The 27,125-nt window shown below is 41.4% G+C and overlaps 1 protein-coding gene across 1 annotated transcript in view; it reads right to left on the bottom strand.

Annotated features, from left to right (window-relative positions):
• Positions 1-15,653: 15,653 nt before the first annotated feature.
• Positions 15,654-27,125, bottom strand: part of PRUNE2 (prune homolog 2 with BCH domain) — a 135,213-nt gene continuing 123,741 nt past the window's right edge. Inside the window, 6 exon segments of the mRNA XM_033164828.1 lie at positions 15,654-16,466; positions 19,644-19,691; positions 22,761-22,793; positions 23,303-23,338; positions 25,979-26,077; positions 26,907-26,993. Of these exon segments, the coding sequence (XP_033020719.1) occupies positions 16,436-16,466; positions 19,644-19,691; positions 22,761-22,793; positions 23,303-23,338; positions 25,979-26,077; positions 26,907-26,993 (334 nt within the window). The 3' untranslated portion in view covers positions 15,654-16,435.

The raw sequence follows: 27,125 nt of genomic DNA, 5'->3' as shown, positions 1-27,125 counted from the left end.
GTTGCCTGAGGTACTGCTGACCATCATTAAAGGCACCCCAGGGTGCCATGGCACACTGGCTGAAAACCACTGGATTACACCCTAAGAAAGGCTTTGGAGTTGTAGGATGATGCAGCAATTAGGAAAAGAGTGGAGGATAAATAGGGCAACACTAGCCTTGCATGAAAGAAAGGAAAAGCATTATGAGTTCCAGTCTACCAAACGGGCCTAAAACTTAATATTGACCAACATGGGATACATTTCAGACATTAGCTTATACACACAGTCTGATTTACCCTTAAAGTGTATATGCGCCCCTGACATATATAGACTTTACTGAAAGGAGGCCTTGAAAATATTTACTGTGGGCAGGAAACAGACTTCTTTGTTTCTTTTGGCAACTATTAATGAGAGCCTACATTTTTAGGTGTTGGGAAACTTGTGTTCTTGATATTTTTAATTAAATACCAGGTTGCTGTGGTCCTAGGGATCGTATGTCTAAGCCACACTGAGAATGCTCTTCTGTTAACAGGGAGGGAACTTTATATATTTTCATATGTCTTGGTCCCAAATCGGCTCCTGAGAGCACATGTTTCCTTTGCACGCCAAGCCTGAACTTCTCTACAAATGGAAGGTGAGACTGGAAATATTGGTGTAAGTCCTGCTGTAAAAGAACAGGCTGGCAGTCACATTTCAGACTTCATAGTAATGTACATAACATTAATTTAAAAGAAAAACATTTTATTTTTAAAAGAAAAGTCCTGAAACTTTAAATCATGGAAAACTTTTAAGAGGCTAATAAATGGGAATGATTCAATGAATGAGAGCATTCTTCTCTACTCCAGATTGCAGATGGGATTGATATATGGCCAAAATGAAAATACTAGCTTCTCTCAGAGGCAAAAGCTGGTTTTCTTTTAACTCTTTCCTTGATTCTTGATTTGTTATACCTACTAATAAACTGCTTAGTTTTTGATGCTTGTAAACCCATGCGGCAGACTGATTTGATTTTTGTTACCTAAGCTGAAAATAACACTTTGTAGCAGTGGTGTAGCAACCCCTGCCGCCGGAGACCGGCCAAAGATGCTGAGCTTTTCATAGGAGACTTCCACCGCCCTGCAGAGCCCCCCCCCCCCAATGCCCAATGCACCTGCCTTCCTCCGCTACTGCTCTGTGGTTGGTGCACAGAATTGGTCAATGTTATGCCCTCCAGGTGTTATATGAAACTATTGGCCTAGAAAAACTACCTTATGTTAGATCAGTGTTTTTCAACCTTTTTTGGGCAAAGGCACACTTGTTTCATGAAAAAAATCACGAGGCACACCACCATTAGAAAATGTTAAAAAAATTAACTCTGTGCCTATATTGACTATATATAAAGTAATTCTCTTGAATTTTTCAATTTTTCCCACGGCACACCAGGCAACATCTCGCGGCACACTAGTGTGCCATGGAACAGTGGTTGAAAAACACTGTGTTAGATAGTAGCTATGAAAGTGATGTGTAAATTGACAGAGGAGGAGAAAAGTAGTCCATGGTAACAATTCCTTATTTAGAAATACAGTACCATGGTCTAAATCGGGGTTTTGCTCATTGCTGGATTTCTGCTTGTATTATGAAGCATGTTTCCTCAGTTTTATTTAGATATACAGATGTGTGGTTTTCAGATTTCTTTGGGAAACAGGATGCCTTGGATTACGTGTGTACCAAATGTCAGCTTTCATGAGTGGAAGTACCTTAGTATGCACATTTAGTCCCCCATTTTTAGGAAGTTATGTACACATGTACATAATACCTCATGTCAGTTGTCTAGATATTTTAACCATTTGGGTTACACTTTAGCCTTCTTCAGGCATTTATTGCCTGAAGGGCGCAAGTGTGGTGAAATGAGGTGGGATTAGCTCCACCCTCTAAGTTGCACATCTCCAGCAGCCAGGGCTCATGGAAATGCTGTTTATCTTCCTGCTGCAGTGGTACCTATTTATCTACTTGCACTGGTGTGCTTTGGAACTGCTAAGTTGGCAGAAGCTGGGACAAAGCAACAGGAGCTCACCCCGTTGTGCAGATTTGAACTGCCGACCTGATCACCATGTCCCGTTGTGCCAGAAGCGGTTTAGTCCAGTTGACCACATGACCTGGAAAGTTGTCTGTGGACATCTTGGCCTGAAGAGCAAGATGAACACCACACCCCATAGTTGCCTTTGACTGTATTTAACCATCCAGGGGTCCTTTACTTTTACCTTTTACCTTCTGGAGCCTGCTGTACATGCTCCCCTCATGATTTAGATGGAAATCCTACCCATGATGACAAATCCTGCCCAGTTTCTCAAGTACAGTGAGTACTTTCCAATGGTCAAATCTCCCTCCTTTGCGACTGTAATAGTGGTTCCATAGAATCCTTACAGCATATATTTTTTTGCTGCCCAATTCATTCGGCAGCTCGGTCCAAATTTTTGGTTCCACTTTTGAAGAAAACCCAAGATGGAACTCAGGATGCTAAATTAATTTTCTTATTAAATGACGAGGAACCAAATAGAACCCATATGGTTGCTAGGTTTTTGACTAATGTGCTATTTACAAAGAAGAGGAATGGTTCTCTTCCCATTTATGACAATGCAGAAAATAATTAAGACCTATTATTGGGGCGATAAAATAGCTGATAAATTAATTTTAACAGATTTTTATTTTAATTAAAAAAAACTAGTTCAGTTGGACTACTCAGATCTCAGTGTGACTTAGATGGAAGGGTGTAAATGGGTCGTTTTAAAATTGTTTTCATACTGTATTGTTTAAATTTGTTAAATTGTTTTACTCTGTGTGTATTATGATGAATGTGTTTTATGATGTGATATGGACCACATGGCCGAAATAAACCTACCTACCTACCTACCTACCTACCATGTCATGGACCTATGGCTTTCCAGATGTTATTGCATTACAACTCCCATCATCCCCAACCATTGGCTATGCTATCTGATGCTGATTGCAGTTGGATTCCAACAGCATTTAGCAGGTGAAACTAAAAACCTAATTGAAAAAACTTTGTAGCATTATTTTCAAAGAAACTCTTACTGAAACATCTGGATGCAGTTTGTTCCTATTCAGTCTCTACAGCCACAGCAGGTGCTGTAACCTTCCAACAGTTTGACTTCATGCCCAAAGGCACTCTCCTCCATTGTCTCCCAACACAGAGGGATGCCAACAGTTTGTTCCTGTAATCAGATGATATGCCACTTAGTAAGACAGGTAAAGGTAAAGGGACCCCTGACTGTTAGGTCCAGTTGCAGATGGCTCTGGGGTTGCAGTGCTCATCTTGCTTTACTGGCCGAGGGAGCCGGCCTACAGCTTCCGGGTCATGTGGCCAGCATGACTAAGCCGCTTCTGGCGAACCAGAGCAGCGCACAGAAACGCTTAGTAAAATAGTTAACTGGAAAAGCAAGCTGACCTTTTAATATCTAACTAGTTTATAACAGCTGTCACAGCAACCCTAGAATGCCATCTACAAAAGCCAGAAGCTAATAAGAAATGACAGGGTGAGAGCTTTCTTTGAAGTGCAATGTATATGCTTCGATATGTTTTCTATATTGAGATGAGTTCATTCCATTCTCCTAACACTAGGAATCTGGGATTACCTGGAAACTGATTGAGGAAAGCCATCTTTTGAAAAGAGAGTAAGAAAGTAGCTCCAGCTGGTGCTCAGGCACAAACAAAAGCCAGAGCTAAAATAAATGACAATAAGAAATAGGCAAATGTTCAAGTTATTAGCTAAGTGCAACAAAGCTTTTGGTTTAATTTGCCCATTCAGCATTCCACATGTAAGTCTGCACTTTGTAATGCAATAGTTGTGTTGGATGCAGAGATGAAATCTGGAAGATATATTCAGGGCACATTGTGTAAACGTGCCTGTTTTTTTAGGAAGACCAGGAATGAGACCCACAAGTTGCATTATCTTCCTTGGAGACTTGAGATACAGACTTTCTACATTATTGAGTCAAGTCGTGTGTTTGAAAGTTTGGAATGAAAGAGACCCCATAAAAATACTGCTGTGTGCTGCTTTTGTGTGATGTTCTTCTTTCAGGGTGCCTATGGCTTGCTGGGCAGGAGAAAATGGTGGGCCCTCACCTTGTATGATCCATGCACTCTCTCTTTCGTCCTCTCCCTTTAACACACAAACCTTCAGGAAATGCTGGCTAGTTTTGTCTGGGTGAAAAGAAGCAGAAGTTCCAACTGGAAAAAGTTTTAGAAGATGTCATCTGTTCTGAAAATGAATGCCTCAAAATGCACTGAATGAGTTTCCAAACCACTTCTGCTAGAATGTCTTTACTCCCAGTGTCATTATGACTAAGCCTGCCCCATGTATGCAAAGCTTTTCCCCCATGGGCTCCCTTTAGCCACCCTCCCCAATCTTTATTACAGCCCAGATTCAACTACATAGGTATGCTAAAGTTACCAGCACAACAGCGCTTCCCCCCCTCCTCCCCAAAATGGCTTGGGATGTGTGTGTCTGGAGAACCCCCTAAACTGCAGGGGGAAGGAATGTTCTATCGGACAAGCTGAAATGCTTGCACTGATGTAACAAATGGAAGTGTGATGTTGAATTCCACCCACTATCTCATTCTCTCTTCAGCCTACTTCCGTCTCACTTTGTCCCAGTTAACCTCTCTTTAGTTTGTTGGCTTGGCTTCCTGCTTCATTATCTCTTTCCAGTTATCACTACCCATCCGTTTTCCCCTTCCCTAGTTTCCATACCCATATATGTGAGGATGCTTCCCTCCATGCCAGTGCCATGCCTCTCCCACCCTGTTTGTGTCTTCGTCAGAACTGAAATTCTGCATCAGGAATAGGGTAAAAGTGTGTGGGCCAGTTGGACTTCCAAAGGTTGTTGGGACTTCAACTCCCATCAGCCAAATCCAGAGTGGCCCAACAGTGAGGGCTATGAGTGTTGTCCTGTGACCTTTGGATGGCTGCACATTCCCCATCCCTGGTATGTGGCTTCTGCTTCAAACATCTGTCATCTTCATCAAGAACATACATTATGCAGTGCCCACTTCCCTAGATGCAGGGGAGGTTGAAGGAACCTCACTATGGGATTTAGTTTCCTTTAGATGAGACCACTGGTGATGTTAATATTAGTTTTGTTTACAAATATGCAGGCAGAACTCAAAGTGAAAACTGGGCTGTGTTTTATTTCTTTTCTCTCTCCCTTAAATAGAGGGTGTTTTCACTATCTCCATGCTCTTATACAGCCTTCCTCAACCTGGTGCCCTCCAGTTGTTTTTAACTCCCTTCATGTCAATGGTCCATTGGCCAAGCTGGCTGAGGCTAAGAGGAATTGTAGATCAAAACATCTGAAGGGCTCCTGTTTCCAACCACAGGAAAGAGGCCCCCAGCTATCAGGAGATCATATCTCATCATTAGCACTCACAGATTAAACATTAACCAACTATCCTCTACTACTAGCCAGAAATCAGCTTTCCAGTCAGTAGCTACAGCACCATCTACTCAAGTTAGCTGTTTCTTTCATTGAAAGCTACTTGTAAGTAGGTTGGATTACTGTAATTTCTAACCTGAGCATGGCATTGCATGCTGAAATCTGCTTAATGCATGCTACACTATAGGATTCATTAGGCTGCAATCCAACATTCACTTGCTAGACCAGGCATCCCCAAACTCGGCCCTCCAGCTGTTTTGGGACTACAACTCCCATCATCCCTAGCTAACAGGACCAGTTAGATGTAGTCCCAAAACAGCTGGAGGGCCGAGTTTGGGGATGCCTGTGCTAGACAATAAGTCCCATTGAACTTAGTGAGACTTATTATTGAGTAAACATGTTTAAGATGGTGCTGTTATTCACCCTATTGTACTGAAACTCGAGTGGCTAATGCCATCCAGCCAAGCTCCTGAAGGTAGCAGAGGTAGCCTGTTAAAGTGAAAATGAAGAGTTCAAAGATTAGCAGATTTATAGTGGCTTAAATGTTCATGGTCATAGTCCTACCTGGTCCTACCTGGTAGGTTATCCTACCTGGGCAGTTATCCTTCCACAATGGCAGACATTGATGCCAAAATCCAGCATTCCCTGAGCTCTGCAAGTGTGGCTTTCTCCCGATTGAAGTGCAGAGTGTTTGAGGACCAGGACATTCGCAGGGAAACCAAAATGTTTGTTTACAAAGCTATTGTACTACTGTATGCTTGTGAAATGTGGACCACTTATAAACACCATATCCAAGTCCTCAAAAGATTCCATCAACAGTGCCTCTGATGAAATTTACACATCGGAGTGTATCTACCTGGGAAGACCTGCAAACTAATGCCAGTGTACTGGAAGAAGCAAAGATCACCAGTGTCGAAGCAATGATTCTTCAACATAAACTTTGTTGGACTGGTCATGTTGTGAAAATGCCTGTTTATCGTTTTCCAAAGCAACTACTCTATTCTGAACTTAAAAATGGTAAGTGGTCAACAAAAGAAGTTTGAAGACTCTCTCAAGGCAAATCTTTAAAAAAATGTAGCATAAACGCTGACAACTGGGAAACACTGGTCTGTGAGTGCTCCAGTTGGAGAACAGCCTTTACCAAAGGTGTCATGGGTTTTGAAGACACTCAAACTCAGGACGAAAGGGAGAAACACGCTACGAGGAAGGCACGCTTGGCAAACCCTCACCATGATCAACTCCCGCCTGGAAACCTACCGGTATGTCCCAACTGCGGAATGACGTGTGGATCCAGAATTGGCCTCCATAGTCACTTATGGTCTCACTTTTGGAAACCATGTTTATGGAAGACAATCTTATTTGTGATTACCAAAAAAGAATCAGTATCCACATTATCAAACATATGAAGAGAGGTTTTTATTGTTAATGTGACTGTTGTTGCTTTTGTTTTACTTTTAAAGGGGGAGAATCCTACATGTTTTATTTCATCTACCAGATATTAGAGGCATGTATAAAGCATGCAGTGTATTTTAATGCATTTATTGAGGGGGTGGGAAGCATCAAAGAATATGATATACTTGAGAGTCAGGCCACATTGTCATCAACCAGCAAGCAGCTCTCTTTCAAGCTAGTGGTTTGTAGTTAATACCAGGAAACTAGCCCTTAAAAATCTCTTAACACAAAAGGAAGTTCCCTCAGGAAATTGGTGTTTTCTAGTAGCTCTATATGTGCAGAACTGAAAGGGGGAAATCAACTCTCTTTCACACCCCTGCTTTAAATGAAACTTGACATTCTCAAGCAGCAGCTGGTAAGAGAGCAAGTCCCATTGAATTCAGTAAGATTTTGTTTTGCATAGGCATGGTTAGGATCACAAACTTATGTCTTGGGTAGTAGTCACAAGCATGAACAACACATGAGGCATGAATAATACACCTAAATTTGTGGACTTAATAATAGTGGACTTCATAGCTAAACTTGAGGAATTGTCATAGGACCCTGATGTCAGGGAAGGGACCAGAGATCAGCTGGTAGAGCAGACGTTTTGCATGCAAAAGGAACCAAACGCATTTTTAAAAGAAGAAAGTTGCAATGATGTGAAATGTCACTGGCAATCACCTTAAAATTTGTTGCCCGTCAGTACTGGCAATACTTAGCTGGATCAACAAAATTTGACCTGGCATAAATTATTTCTCTGAATAACTAGAATAAACAGAATAACCAGAAATTCAGGATTTTTTAAAAATTATGAAAGTTTTCTTCTGGGAACAATCCAATATAGAGCAAAGTTTGTGTTTACTCTCAGAGTAACAAGCACCCAAGATTCTTGGAAGTATTACTGCTTCTGGCAGCAGCCAAAATAGCTATTCTAATCAAGAATCTTGGGTATCTTCAAGTTGCGCATTAGAAATTACATCTCAATAAAGTTAATGCACACAGCAAAGGTCAAGACTCTTGTGTTGTCAAACCTAGTTGGGGGAGAGGAGATTTTGCCAGGCAGTTTGTCCTGCTGCGTATAAAACTTCACCTGCTAAAGTTCCTTTTTCTACACAACTAAAGGAGCTCTAGCCTCTTTTGAAGCTGCACATCCTCCACTCCACTTGAATTTCAAGGAAATTACTCAGAAGGGAAGTGAAAGACCAAGATTATGAATGAGAATTTAAGATGCCACCTCTGTTACATGCCCACCCCCCCATGCTCACAGATGCACTAAAGGGGAAAGAAAGTGAAGCCGCGGGCAATAAGAGGGACAGGCATAAATATTAGTTGCTAGACATAGCAAATACTTTACTGTTGTTTCCATGAATTATCCTGTAATAGTATATCTTGTGCAAAGAACTGGCAGGCACACAGCTGTGCTTCCTCTTCCCACACAGATCTCCTGCCAGTATCCTGCTATTGACCTTTCCTCCCCAAAACATTCCTGGCACTCCTGTAGGTTGCAGATCCTGCATGGTTAGGTCAGCAAAGTTCAGCAGAAGAGATTTGTATTTAGTGTGAATTGGGCCCAGTTATCAGTCTTCTTGCAGCTTAGTGACTGCTGAAATGGAAACATCTGTTTCAAAGCAACATGCAACCAAATCCTCTGCAGTTTCAGTAAGTTTAGGCACACGTAATCCTACACTGGATTGGGCTGCAATCACATGTTCACTTACTTAGAACGAAGTCTTATTAAGGTCAGTGTGATGCTAATATCTGCAGGCAGAAGCAAGATGGCTCCTGTAGATGATCTTAATGACCAGGTGGGTCTGCATGGGAGGTGTTCTCTCAGATAATCTGGTCCCAAGTTGTTTAGGGCCTTGCAGGATAATATTCCAAACCAATATTAAGGACAGATCTACTTACAGTGCACTACAGCAACCGAGTGTTGAGGCTACCAATGTTTGAGTTTGTGGGAAATTGCAGTCAAATATAACTAGCAAGCTTAAAAGTAAAGGGACCCCTGACCATTAGGTCCAGTCCTGGACGTCTCTGGGGTTGCAGCGCTCATCTCGCTTTATTGGCCGAAGGAGCCAGCATACAGCTTCTGGGTCATGTGGCCAGCATGACTAAGCTACTTCTGGCGAAACCAGAGCACTGCACGGAAACACCGTTTATCTTCCCACCAGAGCAGGATTTATCTACTTGCACTTGGACGTGCTTTCGAACTGCTAGGTTGGCAGGAGCTGGGACCGAACAATGGGAGCTCACCCCGTTGCAGGGTTTCAATCCGCCGACCTTCTGATCAGCAAGCCCTAGGCTCTGGTTTAACCCACAGTGCCACCCTTGTCCCTAGCAAGCTTAGGGCTAGTTAATTCACAAAAGGGTTAAGACCACAGAAGCGTATTCCTAGACTCAATTAGGTCACACCTCCTCATCTCTGGTGAAAAAGGAAGTGAAGCTTTCTTTGCTCATTCTCTTCTATGTGAAGCCAATCAGCAAATCTGGGCTTCTGTACTTCACACCCAAACTGTGTGCTCGGAAGTATTTTTCTTTGTTTTGTAAACCAATACAGTGGTACTTCGGGTTACATACGCTTCAGGTTACATACTCCGCTAACCCAGAAATAACGCTTCAGGTTAAGAACTTTGCTTCAGGGTAAGAACAGAAATTGTGCTCTGGCGGCGCAGCGGCAGCGGGAGGCCCCATTGGCTAAAGTGGTGGTTCAGGTTAAGAACAGTTTCAGGTTAAGAACGGACCTCCGGAACGAATTAAGTACGTAACCAGAGTTACCACTGTAATGTTATACTTGTGTTCTTCTTGCCATTGCATAGAATAATACACAAATCTGATCTTTGGGGCTTGTAAGTAAAGCAATTAAACGGTGTGGTCTGTTTATTGTGAGAGGGGTAGAAATGGGAAGCACTGTAAGTGACTTAAACAGGATATTTAAAATGTTTAACAGTCTAAATCCCTATGCTACACTGCTGCATTAAAACTCTGCTCTCTCTCTTCCTGGAGTTTGCTTGCCCCACATATCTGGATGGAGGTATCCAGCACAATTCTTTCATTAATTATCCCATATGGGCAATCTCTATATAATTTTCATTCCCATGGGGCCAGCACAGCAAGGGTCTCCCTGTCCAGGAAAAGCCACAGCTGGTGTACAAGCCAAAGCGAGTGAAAAGCATTCTTTGGCCGTGTGACCATATGCACTTCCAGTGACAATGATGGATCCAGGAGGATTCTCAGACGATGTCCTTGCTCCTTCAGGACTGCAAGCCTAAGCGGAAGAGGCAAAATGCCTGATTCCCAGATCTGGGAGCCCTTCACCCACAGACCCCCGCCCCCCAATCTTCCTGGGATTCAGTTTATTGGTCCTCATCCAGCCCACCACTGCATCCAGGCACTGAAGCATACAGAGGATTTCCCTTTAAAAAGTTAGGGGGAAACTGAGTTGACCTGAAACTTTTTTGCTACTGGCTTGTAAGCTCTTTATTTCTGATTCATACATACATATTGTACATATACTGATATTACATATTATATTGCTTAATCTAAACAATTTTGTTAGCAGAGTTGAACAAAATGAATAGTGCATTAGGGCCTTTCCAGATGACAGGAGAAATCCATATTGTTCTTATTAGCATTCGTGTTAGTCGCCGTACCACCAGCCCCAGCCTAGGGCTAGTGGCGAAATACCCCATTCCTGACATTATGCAGGGAAGGTAGTAGATCCTTCAGGTGAAAAGGTGAAGAGCCTCTACAAAAGTTTTTTTTTTTAAAAGTAAAGAATTTTAAAACATGTAGCATAAAGATATGACCCAGCCAAAGTGAAGTATTTGAAGGTACAACTATCTTAACCGAGTTAAAGCATGTGCCTAAATCATTCTTACTAAGATCAAAGGGTCTTTGATCTCCTTAATTTTGGCTATTTGGTACAACCACATTTGGTGTACTGTGTTCAGTTCTGGTTAGTACACACCAAAAAGGACATTGCAGAGCTGGAAGACCAAAAATAACCAGAGAGGTGGAACAAAACCCATTATGAGGAACGAATGGAGCACTTGGGGCTCTTTATTTCTCTTTTAAAAAGGCAAGGGGGAAGGACATGATAAATGTGTATAAAATGATGCCTGGTGTGGATAAAGTGGACATTTTCCTTCCTCTCTTGCAAGACCCAGGGTCATCCAACAAAGCAGAATGCTGGAAGATTCTGTTCATATGGCACATAGCTAAATGTATGGAATTTGCTGCCACAACAAGACAGTAATGGCTACCACTTTGGATGGTACTAAAAGTGGTTTATACAAATTCATGAGGGATAGGTCTATCTGTAATGGCTACAAGCTATAACGCTTTGTGCTGCCTCTGAAAACTGGTTGCTGCAGAACAGGAAAGTGTAGCTACACTCAGGTCCTGCTTGCAGAAGGCTTCCCGGAAGAGGCATCCAGTTAGTCGCTGTAAAAATAGGATGCTAAAATAGGCGGGCCTTTGATATGACCCAGCAAGGTATTCTGCTATTTTTTGTATCATGCTCCATATATTTAAAATATCACAAAATTGTATAGAGGGAATGGGGGAGTCATGTCAATCACCAATGACCTCAAGGGCACTAGCCAATAGATTCCATAAATGTGCCCCCAGTCCAAACTGCACAAACGTGTACTTTCTGCTGGCCCGTGAACTGAAGGGGGGAGGGAATATAATTTGCTCAGTAATAAAATAATCATAACAATGCAATTAACCCACAACATATCTTTTTGACATCTGAATCTGCCACAGTAACAAAGAAACCACACAAAGAAAACCTAGAAAGGCCCTAAGTAATGCTTAATTATGAGCACTTAGATACATGATGAAGGGAAATTCTATGTATTAAAAAGTTTACTTGAGTGTAAGTATTTGTATTTATTTTTAAAAGAAATAACAGTTTTTGCTGAACATTGCTAGGTAGTAATTAGTATAATATGCAACTGACATACTTATACTTTTTTTGGAAAGAATAAAATTCTAAAAATATATATATTAATGAGCAAATAGCACTTTGTTCTTTAAGTCGAAGCAGACTATTTGTTTTTAACAAGACATTTGTCCTGTACAGCTTCTTAACCATCAATGTCTTACAAGCAAATTGCAATAATGTCACCATATTTTCCAAAACAAGGGGCAAATAATGTCAGTAATTCATAGCTATGGCATAAGTAGCCTGGTCATATGTGGAGTAACTCTGCCCAGGACTGGATTGTAAGGCTGCAATCCTTACTAGGGAGTATAAGCCTCATTGGCATCGCTGGGTTTTACCTCTGAGTAAACATGCATTGGATCAAGATGTAAGAAAGATGGAACATTAAAAATAATTGCCATTTTGAAGACTGGAATGTTAGTGCCAAAAACATTGGGAAGTAAAGTTGCCAGTATTTAAGCTGGCACTTGCAGCTGTGCCCTTAACAGCAATTTGCCGCAGAAATTTGCAGGTGATTATGTTTAACACTATGCATGTAAAGCTTCATCTCTTGTTGATTTCTGCAGATTAAGCAGTTGTTTCAAGGCATAAGAACATGCCGGGCTTATTATTTGGCAACCCAACTTGGAAGGGCTCACCCCAAGGGCCACAGTCCAACACTTGAGTTAGGCACAATTAATATCAGTGAAATCAGGGGGAATAAGAGTACAACTTTGTGTTATATTGTGACTAAAATGTTTTGGAAAACACATTTTCACATTTAAACATCACAGACTTGCACTATTTAAATTATCACACAGCATCTCCCCAAAACAAGGTATTAATATTTTCAGATTGCAAGAGCTTAGTACACATAAGCAAAGTGGCCAGCTCAACAGGGCAGATAGTATTGTGGCAGATAGCACAGTGCAGTTGACAAAACGCCCCGTAACATAACTTGAGTACACACAAGCACCCTGTATATATCTACCCCAGTCCAGAGCTCCATATACCAGTGCACATTTACTTCAATAGAGAGAAGCAACTGCAAACACACAACAAAATGTATGTGCAGCACAGCTCCCTCCACTAAATGTAATGGGAGTCCCTCTGCAGAAAGACAATCTCCATGTGCTCATTAGCACAGCAAGTGATTGATTGAGAAGAGTAAGTACTGCATCTATTAAACGTGTTGGTGGAGGTAACCTTGCACTGTTACCATTGTCTCATATGACCATCATCAGCTCTGAATTAACTTCTAGATCTAACAACCTATATCACTTTGAATAATTCTATGAGGGAAAATGTTCTTCTTTCATCACAATCGGTAGTTAATTCATATGACTGTTTCTGAGGTAGAAGAGTCACCACAAGGTTCATTTTCCTATTAATATCTTCCTAGTAAAAGGATCTTATAAGGGAACCCCATGGCAAAATTGCATCTTATAAGGGAACCCCATGGCAAAATTGCACATTAACATAGCCTTCAAAATGCTTGCTTCCTACTACAAACATAGTACAAGGGCAATGACCAATATTCGCCATCACTTGTACTGCATTGCATAGTCCTAATGTCTGTGAAGAATACGAGTTCATGGCATGGGAGGCATTGAAAATTTCAGACTGGGAACACTCTCAGCATCTGGAAGGTAACTCGAAGCTCTGTCTGTTAAACCATGGCATCTGAAATAGAATTTCTTCTAAAGAACAATCCAATTTTCAAATTATCATTCTACAGGATGACATAAAATGTCAGGTGCTAAGTGCTCAGCACTTTATGGGACTGGCAGCACACAGCGCATGTGTTGTTCTTGGAACGTCTTCAATCTTAGATTAAGGAAGAATCACAGGCAGTGTAAAAACTGACGTCAAACAAGGAAACTCAGATACACTGCAAAAATATTATTTGTCCCCTGACATTTAACTACAGAGCTTTCTTATTTCCTTCATTTCTTTCTGCTTACAGAGCCTACTTCAATCCTTTTAAACAATCCAACTTATTGTGTTGGATCTGAAGGTTTTCTTCCTCTGATGGATGGAGCTTACTCCATTAGAAGAAGACTCTTTCTATTGGATTGGCAGAAGGCTCCTTCTGTTGGAGAATGCAAACCTTTGGATCCGAAACCAGTATATACCGTATGTAAGTGGATTCCCAATGTTCAATTTTCATCACACACTGTAGTGGCAGAAATTGAAAGATAAAGGGGGTGCAGTCATGAAGATGTGGGCTGATTCAATTTTCATTGGCGCCCACTGAATTCTATGGGACAAAATAAGTGGTCTGCAGATACAACTGAAGGGGTACAAAGCTTTACACACACTCCAAAAACACAACTCACCAAAGACAGGAAAAGATTTAGTGTCCCTCAGTTAACCTCTTCGCTTGCTGCCCTCTTCATATGAGGAAAATGGTTTGGAATTATTTTTAAATGGTGGAAAAACCTCCGATTGTTGGAGGGAAAACCTCCCTTTGTTGTGATGGCTTTGATGATGGACCTCAGAAGGTCCCAGCTTCTCTCTTTCTGCCACCCAACCCCTTGCATGTTGGACGGCAGACTGGTCCCTTCCCTATAAGACAAGGTATTGTTCAAGGTGAATGTGAAGTACTGTATTTTTCGCTCCATAGGGTGCACTGGACCATAGGGTGCACCTCATTTTTAGAGGAGGAAACAAGAAAAAAAATATTTTTCTGGTTTTCCTCCTCTAAAAGCTTTTTTTTTTTTTTTTGAAGATCAGCTAAAGGTTTTGCAGCTTTTTTGCAAAGGGAAAAGCCCTGGTTTTTTGAGGATCAGCTAAAAGTTTTGCAGCCCCTTTTCCAAAGGGGGAAAAGCAAAGAGGAAAAGCCCCATTTTTATGGGGTTGAACTCACATTTCTGCAGCTTCTAAAGGAAAGGGAGCCTTTTCTACAGTTTCCAGACAGATAATCTAATCAGCCAGTCCCATGTCGCTGGGGAAACAAACAACCTCCCTCTGCAGCACTTTCAACAAAGGAGGGCGGGGCTGAAAGGCAGCCGGGGACTCTTATCTCTCTCCCGATCTCTTGCTGATCAGCTGCTGAGCGGGGTCCTTTCAACACCCCCTTTTCTCTTTGTAAAATAAAAAGCATGATCCTCTTTTGGCCCCTGGGCAATTCGGCTCCAGGGACCACCATTCGCTCCATAAGACACACAGATATTTCCCCTTACTTTTTAGGAGGAAAAAAGTGTGTCTTATGGAGCGAAAAATACAGTATATGTGAATGGAGATAATGGCAACCACTACCAGCCCTGCCTGTCGTAATGACTACAGATGACTAATGACAAATGATGGTTAGTAATACAGTATATTGATTTATCTACTTGAAGCTATATTTCTGGAGTAAGATCATAATAACTAGTGACTAAATTTATTACAAAGAGCTACTATGAACATTTTATGTCTAATAGCATCCACTTTTTGATTAAATAAACCCCACACAACTCAGCATTCTATTTTCAGTCTGGCAAATTAATTAATTGGTCACCACCATTTGAAAATAAACTAGTGTGTTTTAGAATTGCTAGGGTTTTCCCTCTCAACAGAGGGGTGTTTGTTACTGTGCAGTACTTTAGTTAGCATGAAGTTTTGAATTTGGTACTTTGTTAGTGATGACAACTGGTACCGCAATCAAATTAAAAGAGAAGCTTTATTTTCTCTTTGGGGCTGATATCTCAGCATACTCTCTGATGACCTCAGCATATGTTTCCTCTCTTCCTGCATCCTTTCAGTCTGAGAACTCACTGAGGTCCATACATGTTCTCATTCATACAAGGAGTATCTTTTGCTTCTGCAAGCATTAACTTCTCTGGGGACTTCCTGTTTCCTTAACAACACATAAAACTAAGGGGGGGGGATTCCATCCTTGTTATTCATGGCACTGTTGTGATCAAGAATAGTCCCGCGTAGTGCCTGCTTTTGAGATGTAGTGGAAGAAAGAAAAATACTAAGAATTTTTTAGGAACAAAGGAGTGGAATTATAGCTAATGGTGGCAAACCAAGATCAGTGAAGTCTCTGAAGCACATGTAACACTCCATGTGAGCTCAAGCTCCCCAAATTCTTCTAAGAAGCAATGTGTGTTTGTACTTTCATAAAGCAAGGAAGGGAGCAATCTGAGTCTCTCCTTGCACAAAATTCTGCGTGCCTAAGTGAGCCCATTGAGCCCAATGCACTGGAGCCACTGGACTGGGGCATTGTTAAAGGGAAATTAACATTACTAATGTAACTTGGCACAGATATGTTAATACGCTGAAGCCAAAATGGAACAGTAAATCAAACGTACAGAATCACGGATGAGGCACACTGATGGCAAAAATCAGAACTGGGGGGAAATGCATATTGCAGGGAACACTTCTGAAGGTAATGCACAAATCTGCACGTTGCTGCCTATTTGGCAATAGCAGCCCTACATATTATTTTTTTATTTTACTTCAGAAAACTCTGAATGGCACTGAGTGATCAGAGAACAAAGGTTGCAATCTACCAGGAACTATTCTTGCACCAACAGGCCTCATGGAAAGAAATGAGGCTGGTGCACAGGGGTAATCCTGGAGGATTGTGCTCAAATGAGAAACCCAAATTGTCCCCATCCTCGAGGCTCAGGCACACCAAACTAACGAACATTCTCTTGTCCACTTTGCCAAGGAAGTTAGGGATTTCCTTTCAATGTCATGTCAATCCTTTAGAGAAAAAAAAGAAGAAAACATTTAGTACGGTATATGTTTATTGGTGCATGTGTATATTCCTCTAAAGAGCACAGGGCAGGGTGCATTCGTAGGAGTCCCAAGTAGTGTTTGTCCCATGGCCCAAGCCAGACACCCCAACCATTTTCTGGGCTCTATTAAAATGCTCTGCCCACCTTCTTCAGGAATGCGCTAATCATGCCTGGAGCCTCTTTTGAGTCAACAGTTCAAAAAGAACAAACATGCAACTGAACAGGAATAAAACATGCACAACATTTCAGTACTCCTAACGTTACTCAGGTAATATTGTGATGGATAGTTTTATAAAAAATGGCAACACCAATGTAAATATACTTGATGAGATCATAGATATGCTAACTTACTACTTCACCAAACCTTTATTAGGCATTGTAAATAAAACATGCATATATAAAATTTTAAAATATATACAAATAAACAGCCTTGTAAAAATATGTAATAACAAGAGTTTTCATTTGAGTTTCTTCCCACTAAATAGTGTCATACACCACTATAAGGGATACTATTGATAAAAACTCAGCTACCCTTGCAGTTACTTCCAGGTCAATTTCAGACAGATAGAATTTGATATTTTCATTGTGCCATGATATTAGGCTACCCAGAAAAGGGGATAGCACACATTTGCATAGCTGGTTGTACAATGGACAGTAGAAAATAATATGTTCTACTGTGTCTGGCACATCTGCAAAGTCTATTGTTTCTGGGGATGTTTAAATATCTGCCCTTGACAAAAGCTGAGGGGAAAACGTTCAAGTTGGGCCATGCGTTGGACTGGAATTATTAATTTTGAAATATACGTAGGTAACCCTGTGATCTGTTGGATGTAAACCATAGAACTTGGGGGAGAAAATTCTATTTACAGCTGACTCGATGTTTTGTTTTTCAACGTCCCTTAATCTTGATTGAATATTATGATAAATATATTGCTCACTTGAATTATACAATGGTTCCAAGTCAATACCAATAGATCTGATTTTGCTATGTAAGAGTTGGAACCCTCTGAATATATAAGAGTCCTTAAGTAAGTCAGAAAGCAGGCTAGAAAGTTGGCAATGGAAATGGCAATGCAACCAGTATTTTATAGTGCTGGCCCACACCCAATATTCCATCGTGTGTTTTATACCTAGTTCTGCACACATTGTCTCATACTAGATTGAACTTGAGAGCCCCAGGATACGTCTCAAGAAACTTGAGTATATCACATCTAAATCATTATTATATGCTTGCATCCATATTGCAATCCCAAAAAGTAGCTGGGATGACACTTCAGCTTGAAAAATCTGAAAAGCAGCCATTCTAAATTGCTTACCTTTCTGAAAACAAAAGTGAGTAGCTGCCTGTTTTATAGCACTTGTGTGATGGTCTGACCACCCATTTTGCAGGAGTCACATGACTCATGTGGGGCACGGACAGGAAGAAGTGTGTCCCAGTTTTGGGAGTCAACATGTTGGAGGGTATGGTGTTCAACTTTTTATTTTCCAGTGTGTGTGGTTTGGTTGTTTCTGGCTATCCCTTTACACTTCTCCCTATGTTGCTACTGTAAAGTAGGACTTTAAAAAAGAAATAGTGTCCACTAGAGAAAAGAGATGCAATGGTAGAATGTTATGTTGAAGGTATGCAGGTACCAAGCTCCCCAATTTATAGTGGGGAGAGGTTATGGGACAAGGCAGAAACAATGCAACCCATATATAGGGGAGAGTTAGTGCTTTACTCTTCCGGTAATCTGAAAGAGTTGTAGTCTTTATTTATGAACTACTCCTAGATGTAACGTCATCCAGGATAATCAGTGATGAACAAGAATAGTATGCCCGTTCTTTTTAAAACCCGTATTGGCCTGAATATAAGCCGCACCTGAATATAAGCCACACCTTTAAAATTGGAGGGGGGGGAGAAAAAAAGAAAAAACACTCAAATATAAGCTGTTCCATTCCTCACTGCTCCTGGCTACATACCTGGAGGGGGGGGAGCCGTGTTGTGTTGCTGGCGGCCTTTCCCCTTCCTGGCCTTGGGGGAGAGGACGGGGGACTATGCACAGGGCGGGAGCCGCTTTGCCACACTCCTGGTGCTTTTTGCCCCACGCTCCTGGCTGCATACCATAAGGTCGCAAATATAAGCTTCACTTTTAACTTTTCAGTTGGAATTTGGGGGAAAAGTGAGGCTTATATTCAGACCAATACAGTACTGCCTGAACTTTACAAAGATGCACAGAGATAAATTTCATTCACACCCTCCCTACAAAAACCAGTGTCCAACTCAATCAATACAAATCTATATGCATTGTCAAAAACGAGAAGCAAGAAGAATCTATACCTTACAACCCTAAAGCAAGTTGTACTTGCGTCCCATTAAAATTAATGGGTCTTAATTAGTTACGATTCACCTGTCCCGTTGATTTCAATGGTGTTTAGTGATGACTAACTTTCTTGTACTAGGGCCCTAGACCTTTGGTTTGTTTACAGTATGACATCTTATCTATCCTATCCTATCCTATCCTATCCTATCCTATCCTATCCTATCCTATCCATCTTAATGTGGAATAAAGAACTACAACCAAGTGCACTCTTGTTGCTGATATTTACCTTGAGAAGTAAACATTTATTCTGGAGAGCTATTTCCCGAACTAGAGAAAGAAATTTGAAACATGCAAAATGCATCTGCTTTTTTGAAGACAGCATTTGCTATTCAAACTACAAATGCAGGCAAATGGGAAGAGACCTGGATGGAAAAGACTTTGGAAGGAGGACTGGGTAGACTCTAGAAAGACGTCATTAAAAGTACCGGTATATGAATGCTGCAAATCATTTTACTTGTGTTCTATAAGTCAATCAGATAGGTTGCATGGACTAACCTGTTTACCATTTCAACCTGATGTTTGGAGATCTTTCCCATATGTGGGCAGCACAGAATAGTGCACATATTTAAAAGGTGAATTATTTAAAAGTGTACCATTGCATTTTTTAAAAAATAATGAGTTATTTTCTAGCAGCACTAGAAAAAGCTAGCTAGACAAACCATGTAAGTATATGGATTTGGAACAGACCACCTGGAGTTTACCCAGTTCTTCAGCGTCTCTTACACTGCATGATCATGAAATAAAATGGAAATGTAATGCCATAATTAATTGTAAATTCTTACTCCTGCTGGACTGAAGTTATTTCTGGCTCATTTGAAAGACAGCTTGCTCTGAAGACAAGTGGAAATGAACAGTAGTAAAACACACACACACAACCCTCTTTTTAGACATTTAGGGAAGTAATTCATTTATTTTAAACATAAGAAATATATTAAGGCGAGGCATACAGTTTTGTGGGCCGAGTTCACTTCCTCAGCTGCATGAAGTGATTATAGAGGCAAAAAGAAATGCCCTTTGCTGAGCCCACAAAACTGTATGCCATAATAAACCTGATTGTCTTTAAGATGCCAGAAGACACATTTTTCGTTGAAACAGACTAACACGGCTATCCCATTGGAATCAGCCACTTTAAAAAGTCTTTAAGGGTGTGCAAGGTTAAATACATTAACAACTTATTCTAAACAGTTGCCTGGGAGTAGCAACAACAACAACAACAACAACTTATGGTTATACCCAGGTCTTTTTTCAGCTGGAACTCACTGGAATTCAGTTCTGGCCCCTCTCAGGTGGGTGCCATTGCCATTATAAGAGAACAAGGGAGGTGTTCATGGTGAGTTCTGGCACCTATTTTTCTAAAAAAATAGCACTGGTTGATATTTTATTGTGCTTTTAATACTTCGTTGGGAGCCACCTAAAGTGGCTAGGGCAACCCAGTCAGATGGGTGGGTGGTATCTAATTAATAAAGCTGTTGTTATTATTATAACACTGCTTATACCGTGCCCATCTGGCCGGGCCTCCCCAGCCACTCTGGGTGGCTCCCAACAGAATATTAAAAACATGATAAAACATCAAAAATTAAAAACTTCCCATAAAACATAATGAAACATTTAAAACTCCCCAAAACAGGGCTGCCTTCAGATGTCTTCTATTTGTCATATAATTGTTTATCTCTTGACATCTGGTGGGAGGGCAGGCACCACTACTGAGAAGGCCATCTGCCTGGTTCCCTGTAACTAATAATAATAATAATAATAATAATAATAATAATAATAATAATTCACTTCTGGCAGTGAGGGAACTGCCAGAAGGCCCTCAGAGCCAGATCTCAGTGTCCGGGCTTAAAGATGGGGGTGGAAGGTACCCCAAGGGTCATCTAGTCCAACCCCATGCAATGCAGGAATCTCAACTGAAGCATCCATGACAGATGACCACCCAACCAATGAAGGAGAATCCAAACCTCCCAAGGGAGACCGCCCCACTGTTGATCAGTTCTTACTGTCAGAAAGGTCTTCCTGATGTTTAGTCAGAATCTCCTTTCTTGTCACTTGAAACCATTGGTTTGAGTCCTACCCCCCAGAGCAGGAGAAAACAAGCTTGTTCCCTCTTCCATGTGACAGCCTTTCAGATATTTGAAGATGGCTATCATCTCTTAGTCTTCTCCTTTCCAGGGTAAACATACCCAGCTCCTTCAACCATCCCCCATAAGGCTTGGTTTCCAGACCCTTGATCATCATTAGGGCTTTAAAGGCACTTTGAATTGTGCTCGGAAACATACCAGGAGCCAATGTAGATAGGACCAGTGTTATATGGTCCTGGCGGCCATTCCCAGTCACCAGTCTAGCTGCCGCATTCTGGATTAGTTGTAGTTTCTGAGTTACCTTCAAAGGTAGCCCCATGTAGAGCACATTGCAGTAGTTGAAGTGGGAGATAACCAGAGCATGTACCACTCTGGTGAGACAGGGCGCAGGCAGGTAGGGTTTCAGCCAGCATACCAGATGGAGCTGGTAGGCAGTTGCCCTGGATACAGAGTTAACCTGCACCTCCATGGACAGCTGTGAGTCCAAAATGACCCCCAGGCTTGGTCCTTTAGGGGCACAGTTACCCCATTCAGGACCAGGGAGTCCCCCACAGGGGAGTAAGCTGCATTCTATTCACTTAACTCTGGATAGGCATGCATAAAAAAGGCTACGTGCTACATCCAAAAAGTTTCTGATCATTAAAATATTACGCTTCCCTCTGTAAATCTCAGGTGCTGATGTACCAATATTAGCCACCCTGGCCAGATGTGGTAGAGCAGCACCAACAGGAGGTGTCTGTGTGCCACTGTAAATACATCCAACCACCATGAAGCCAGCTTTGTTGATGTAATCCAGGAAACTTCATATGTAATCATCATGAATGGTGCTGGGGTTACTGGGGTTACATTGTATAAACAGGATTGCAGATTGGCTTTGCTCCAGTTCTGAGCACCATTCAAAGTGACTACAAGCTTCAGAACTTAGCGGTAGAGCTCAAAATTGTGTAATAAAGTAATCTTCTGGCCGCTTATGCTTTTGGAAAGGTAGACTTTGATCCGCACAGCTTCTGTAACAGCATCATTAGTTGTCCTCAAAGAAACAAAGGCTTCTAAAGCTCATGCAATAGTTGTGACAGCCAAAGCATAGCCAAACCACTTCCTCTAACATAAGAGTTGTCAGGGTTGTTACCAGCATCAAATCTAATGATCTGTGGCTTTGTGACAAGAAATACCATGCTATATTCTCTTAACCACTACCTGTGACAAAAGAAAGGCCTGGAGGTAGGTGAGAATGTAGTCTTTAGATAATTCCCAATGACCTTCAGCTGGCTCAGTCTGATTTAGAGTTTGTGAACAGGATCAACTGGTCTCCTACAAAGTATTTATTTTCAAGCAATTTGCCAGATATTATATTAGAGGCCTGCATAGCTAAGTAAATAAGTATAAACATGTGTGTGTGTTTTACAAAGGTCAACAAGGAATCCAAGTAAAAGGAACAGTTTATTTAAGGAACAAATCTGATTAAGAGGTATGTTTCAATCAAATCAATGGGACCTATTTTTATCAAGTAAATGTATTTCTCCAATCTGGTACTCTCACGGTGTTTGGGGTGAGAACTCCTATCAGCCCCAGCCAGCCTGGCCAGTGGTCAGGGATGATGGAAGTTGTAGTCCCAAGTATCTGGAGGGCATTGGGTTGGAGAAAGCTGGCTGTGATTTTTGAATGAGCTTAGTGATAAGTGCATAGAGTTCAATGATACACACCAACCTTGGAATAAGTCCCATTGAACTCAATGGGATTGTTACTGAGTAGGCATGTACAAAATAGCACTGCTTCCTTGAAACAGATATAATGCCACTGATTACCAGAATGCTGTCTTACTTTGCTGATGCTTCCCTCAGCTCTTCATCCAGTCTGCATGAATAAAAGTTACAGAAGTTTCCAGGGCAGGGGCAGCGGGGGGGGGGGGGAGGAGAAGAAGAGGCGAGCAGAGCATAAGACAGAAGCAGGCCAAAAGCAGAACAAAGATCAAGCGAGGTACATGCTTTTCAAAATTCTGCCCCAGTGTTACAGATCTTCAGTTCCCTATGGTGTCATTGACCTATCTATAAGTTTCACGTTTCATATATTTAGTTACTCTGGAGGTGGTAGCAGGGCATGGGTGCCTGTGGCATGCATTGCTGTACAAAGACGGCAACAGTGCTGTAACTAACGTGATTTAAGTTAGCAGCTGCAGGCAAAGTCACATATTTTTCCTATTTAGCATTCTTTAGTTATAAAGAAGGCTGAACTCAATGGAACTCATCAACAGAGTTCCATTATACAGAGCTATGGGAGTTCTTTTGTGCCTGTAATAGTCAGTCTATCGCACTTCCTCACAGTCAGAAACATCAACACAAGCTGCAGCAGAGCAAGAGTGTTACCTTACTCTTCTCTGAAAGGACCTGTCTTCTTCATACCTTTCAAGATAAAAGTGGGTGAAGGACAAAAACAAAGGTCAAATGATATCCAATTGCCACCTTTATGCCAAGTATTTCACCTCTATATTTAAATGAACAAGGAACCTATTATTAATACATCAGCTAGTTTAAATGTAGAGCTATGGGAGATAACCTGCTGTAAGAAGGAAATGGCATGGAATGCCTTCTTTTCCCCACAACAGCTTTGCAAACCAAAGAGAGAATCCCGAGATACCATTAATATTCCAATAATGATTTTGTGTCTTTGAAAATCTCTTCTGAATTATAACTTCAGGCAGCAGTAGAAAAAAAAATGCTTCTTGGACCAACAGGGAAGCAGAAGCTGGGTTTTGTACCTGCTGCTGATGTGAATGCAGATGGCATCAAAATGTGGACTTGCATCCACACAGTTATGCTCATTTGGACCTTATTCAATTGGCTGGAGGCTCTGCATGTTCACATCCAGAGCCACTATGCACACAGTTAGAAATGGGTATGTTATTCCAGCTTTTTGGAGTGAGACCAACAAGTTATGATTATTTCAACACCTGATATGGTTGTCCAGGGATTTGTCAAACAGAGGAAATGCCACACTTCCAGAATCTTTATCTGTTCAGAAATAAGGCACCACATGTAGATATTTTAATGTATAACAATGGGCCCATATGCCTTTCTACCTTGGTTCCACCTCCCTTTTAATGCCTATGGGATTGCACCTCAGCAGAGCCCAGTTTTCATTGTTTACACTGATGATCTTTAGAAGAAATGTAAACATGTCCATGTATCATCAGATCATGTTTCTTTGGGCTTTAGCCAACATCTTTTATTGTGATGTTTTAAACCTTAATCAGGTCTTCCTCTGCTGTTTGTAAGGAGATTTCAACTCTTTAGTCTCTGCAGTGATGGGTACATTTTAAATATATGTCATCTGTTTAAAAACCTGACATCTTAGTTGCCTGTCAGGTGATGGGGAAATGAGAAGGGAGGCTGATTGCAACATGCCAAATCTAGGTCTTCCACATGGTGCAACATGGCTATTATTTATAAAGAAGAGAACTTTTCAATGAGAGAAATATGTAGGAAAAGAAAAAAGAAACAAAAGAGATAAGAACCTTGGAAGTATTAGATTTTAAATTTCCTCAGACTAGCAATTTGCTATCTTCCAAATTTTCAATCTGATTTATCTATTAATGGAACACCCTAATTTGTGACATTCATGCTATCTCTGGTTATCATCCCCTTTCAACTTTATTATTTCCCAACAATTGGCAAGATAATATTTTCAGAACAGAACCTCCTTATTTTCCAACATATTTCTCAGGACTTATATTCAAAATCTGAAGTCTCCACATATTTCTAGCTAATTATGAGCTCTCTTAGCTTCTTTTATTAAAAAATATGTCAAGAGAGACAAATTATTACTAGTAGTATTAATCCCGAGACACAGAATAGGGGAGTGACAGGGAGTGAAAAATGGTTGCTTGCCTAAGGCCACCTAATTAATTATATGGCAGAGGTGAGATCTAAATCAGGGACTTCTGTCTTCACAGCCCAGCTTCTGTGCAAAATCAGTTCTAATAAAATAACGTAAGAGGTGATGCCCCCATTTGAACACAATTTTACTATACAACCAAGTCCATTTATCCTGTTCATATCTTCATGCTTTAGAGCTAACTACATGTTACACTGTTCACACCTGCAGGGAAACACCCTCATAAACTGCCCACATGTATTTTAGAGAAAAAGCAGTTGTGGAATTGAGCCAGTCTGAATCGAGCCCCTGAGCCTGACTGTACCTTTGGATCAGAATGAGGAGTGTGTTGCAGACTAGGTACCCATGGAGAGGTGCGGCAGGGAGAGAGAGAAAGAGTCCATGGCACAGGAACTATCTCTGAACCCTTTTGGGCTTGCACCAGCAAGGACAGACAAACAGGAGAAGCTTTCTTTCCCCCTCTTTTGTTTTGAACAATCCCCGCTTGTTTCAGCAGGAGGGAAAATAACTATGCCAGTACCTCCAGGGCTGGTGTAGTTTGTCTCACTTGTATGGGTTTGTGGGGGGGGGTATGTCAGGGCAATAGGGAGGGCCTTGGGTCTTTGGTCCAAAGTCTTCCGCACCTACCTTTTTCCAGCCAATTCCACCAGAGTGATGGAGGTTGATCTTTCTGCTGCTGTAGCAAAGACATCTCTGTGGATCCACCTCCTTATCCACCCCCAGAGGGGCTACTGGATACTGTGTGCCTCCCTCTCCATAGAGGGAGGTTCACAGTACAGTGGTGCCCCGCTAGACGAAAATAATTCGTTCTGCGAAAATTTTCGTCTAGCGGGTTTTTCGTCTTGCGGAGCGGCAATGGCAGCCGCGCTCCGCAAAACGAAAAAAAAGACGAAAATTTTTCGTCTTTCGATGCAGCCCCATAGACTTTTGGCATTTGTCTAGCGGAAGGGGCAGCCTTCCGCTAGACAAATGCCTTCGTCTAGCGAGTTTTTCGTCTAGCAAGGCATTCGTCTAGCGGGGCACCACTGTATTCAGTAGCCCCTCAGCCTACCTCCCTGGGAGCATAAGACTGCTCCCTAAAATAGCAATTATTTAGTTTCATAAAGGTAACATTTCTAATTATTATTCTCTTATTGTTTTTCACTTACTTGACAATACTTTCAGGGATATTTACATATTCCATTGGAATTAGTTCACTGAGCTCTGCCAAAGTGCTCACGTATTTTATCTTACTGCTGAATTTTGAGCTGAAAACACAAAAGTACCATTAAATAAATAAATAAATAAGATACATTCACAAATATGCAAGATACCGAGTGCCATGATAGTTTTCCATGTTCAATAACAAAAAGCTGAATCAATCACTTTTAAGTTTCACATGTGAACACTCCTTCACTATATCTTCAGTATATACTTAGTGTTTTTACAGGAGCATCATGGAGATTAGGAGCCCACACATGAGCATGGCAATGTGGGTTGACACAGCTACCCTCATTTTGTAGAAGGGGAAGGATGAGGTTGAATGCTAATGATTCACCTGAGGGGTGGGGAGCTTTTTTGGCCTGGGACCCCCACCTGTAAAAGTTGACCCACAGGGGTGGAGAGGGGGTTCTGTTTTGCCAGCACATTCCCCATGCTCATCAGTTGATGAATGGGAGATTAAATTGTGATCCTTTGGCTGTGCACCAGTTCCCTGTGGGTGACTGGTGGATGCACCTAATGCAGAACAGGAGCCCATCGGCTGATATCTCCTGCTGTTTGACAGCTGGCCTTGGTTTTGGAGGGAATGACCTCTCAGGCCAAACTGGACACCCTGTCTTAAATCTACTACTAAACTCATTGCTGGGATAAGATTAGGATAAGGACTCCTTAGCTCACAGCTCACACTTTTTACCAGCATACCATCAGCTGTCGCACAGTAACAGTTTCTCTTGGAGGTATTTTGAATAAACCATTTGATGGCTTCCCTCATGACATTTTTCTTGTCCATTTCTCTTCTTCTGATAACAAAAACAGCTTTAGAAGGACCTCTGACCAGGCACAATCTCAGCACTTGTAAGAGTTTGGAACTATTACCTTATAAAAGGCCGTATCACTGCTAAAATTGTTCTGATAAACCAAGAGGGGTGAACAATGATGAAGGATTTCAAGTTCTTCCTTAACCTGCGTTTGAAAAGAAACACATTTAAGCCTTCAAAGCATTATATATTGCCCAAGAAAAATCTTGGTCATGTGCATCTTCTGCCCTAGTCAGGATTCATGCACTTTTGACACGCCACACCAAATGCCCTTTTT

This window comes from Lacerta agilis, chromosome 11 (genome assembly GCF_009819535.1).
Source record: "Lacerta agilis isolate rLacAgi1 chromosome 11, rLacAgi1.pri, whole genome shotgun sequence".
In the NCBI taxonomy this organism is placed as follows: Eukaryota; Metazoa; Chordata; class Lepidosauria; order Squamata; family Lacertidae; genus Lacerta; species Lacerta agilis.
The sequence above is the reverse complement of the archived record's forward strand: the minus strand, read 5'-3'. Positions and strand labels throughout refer to the sequence as shown.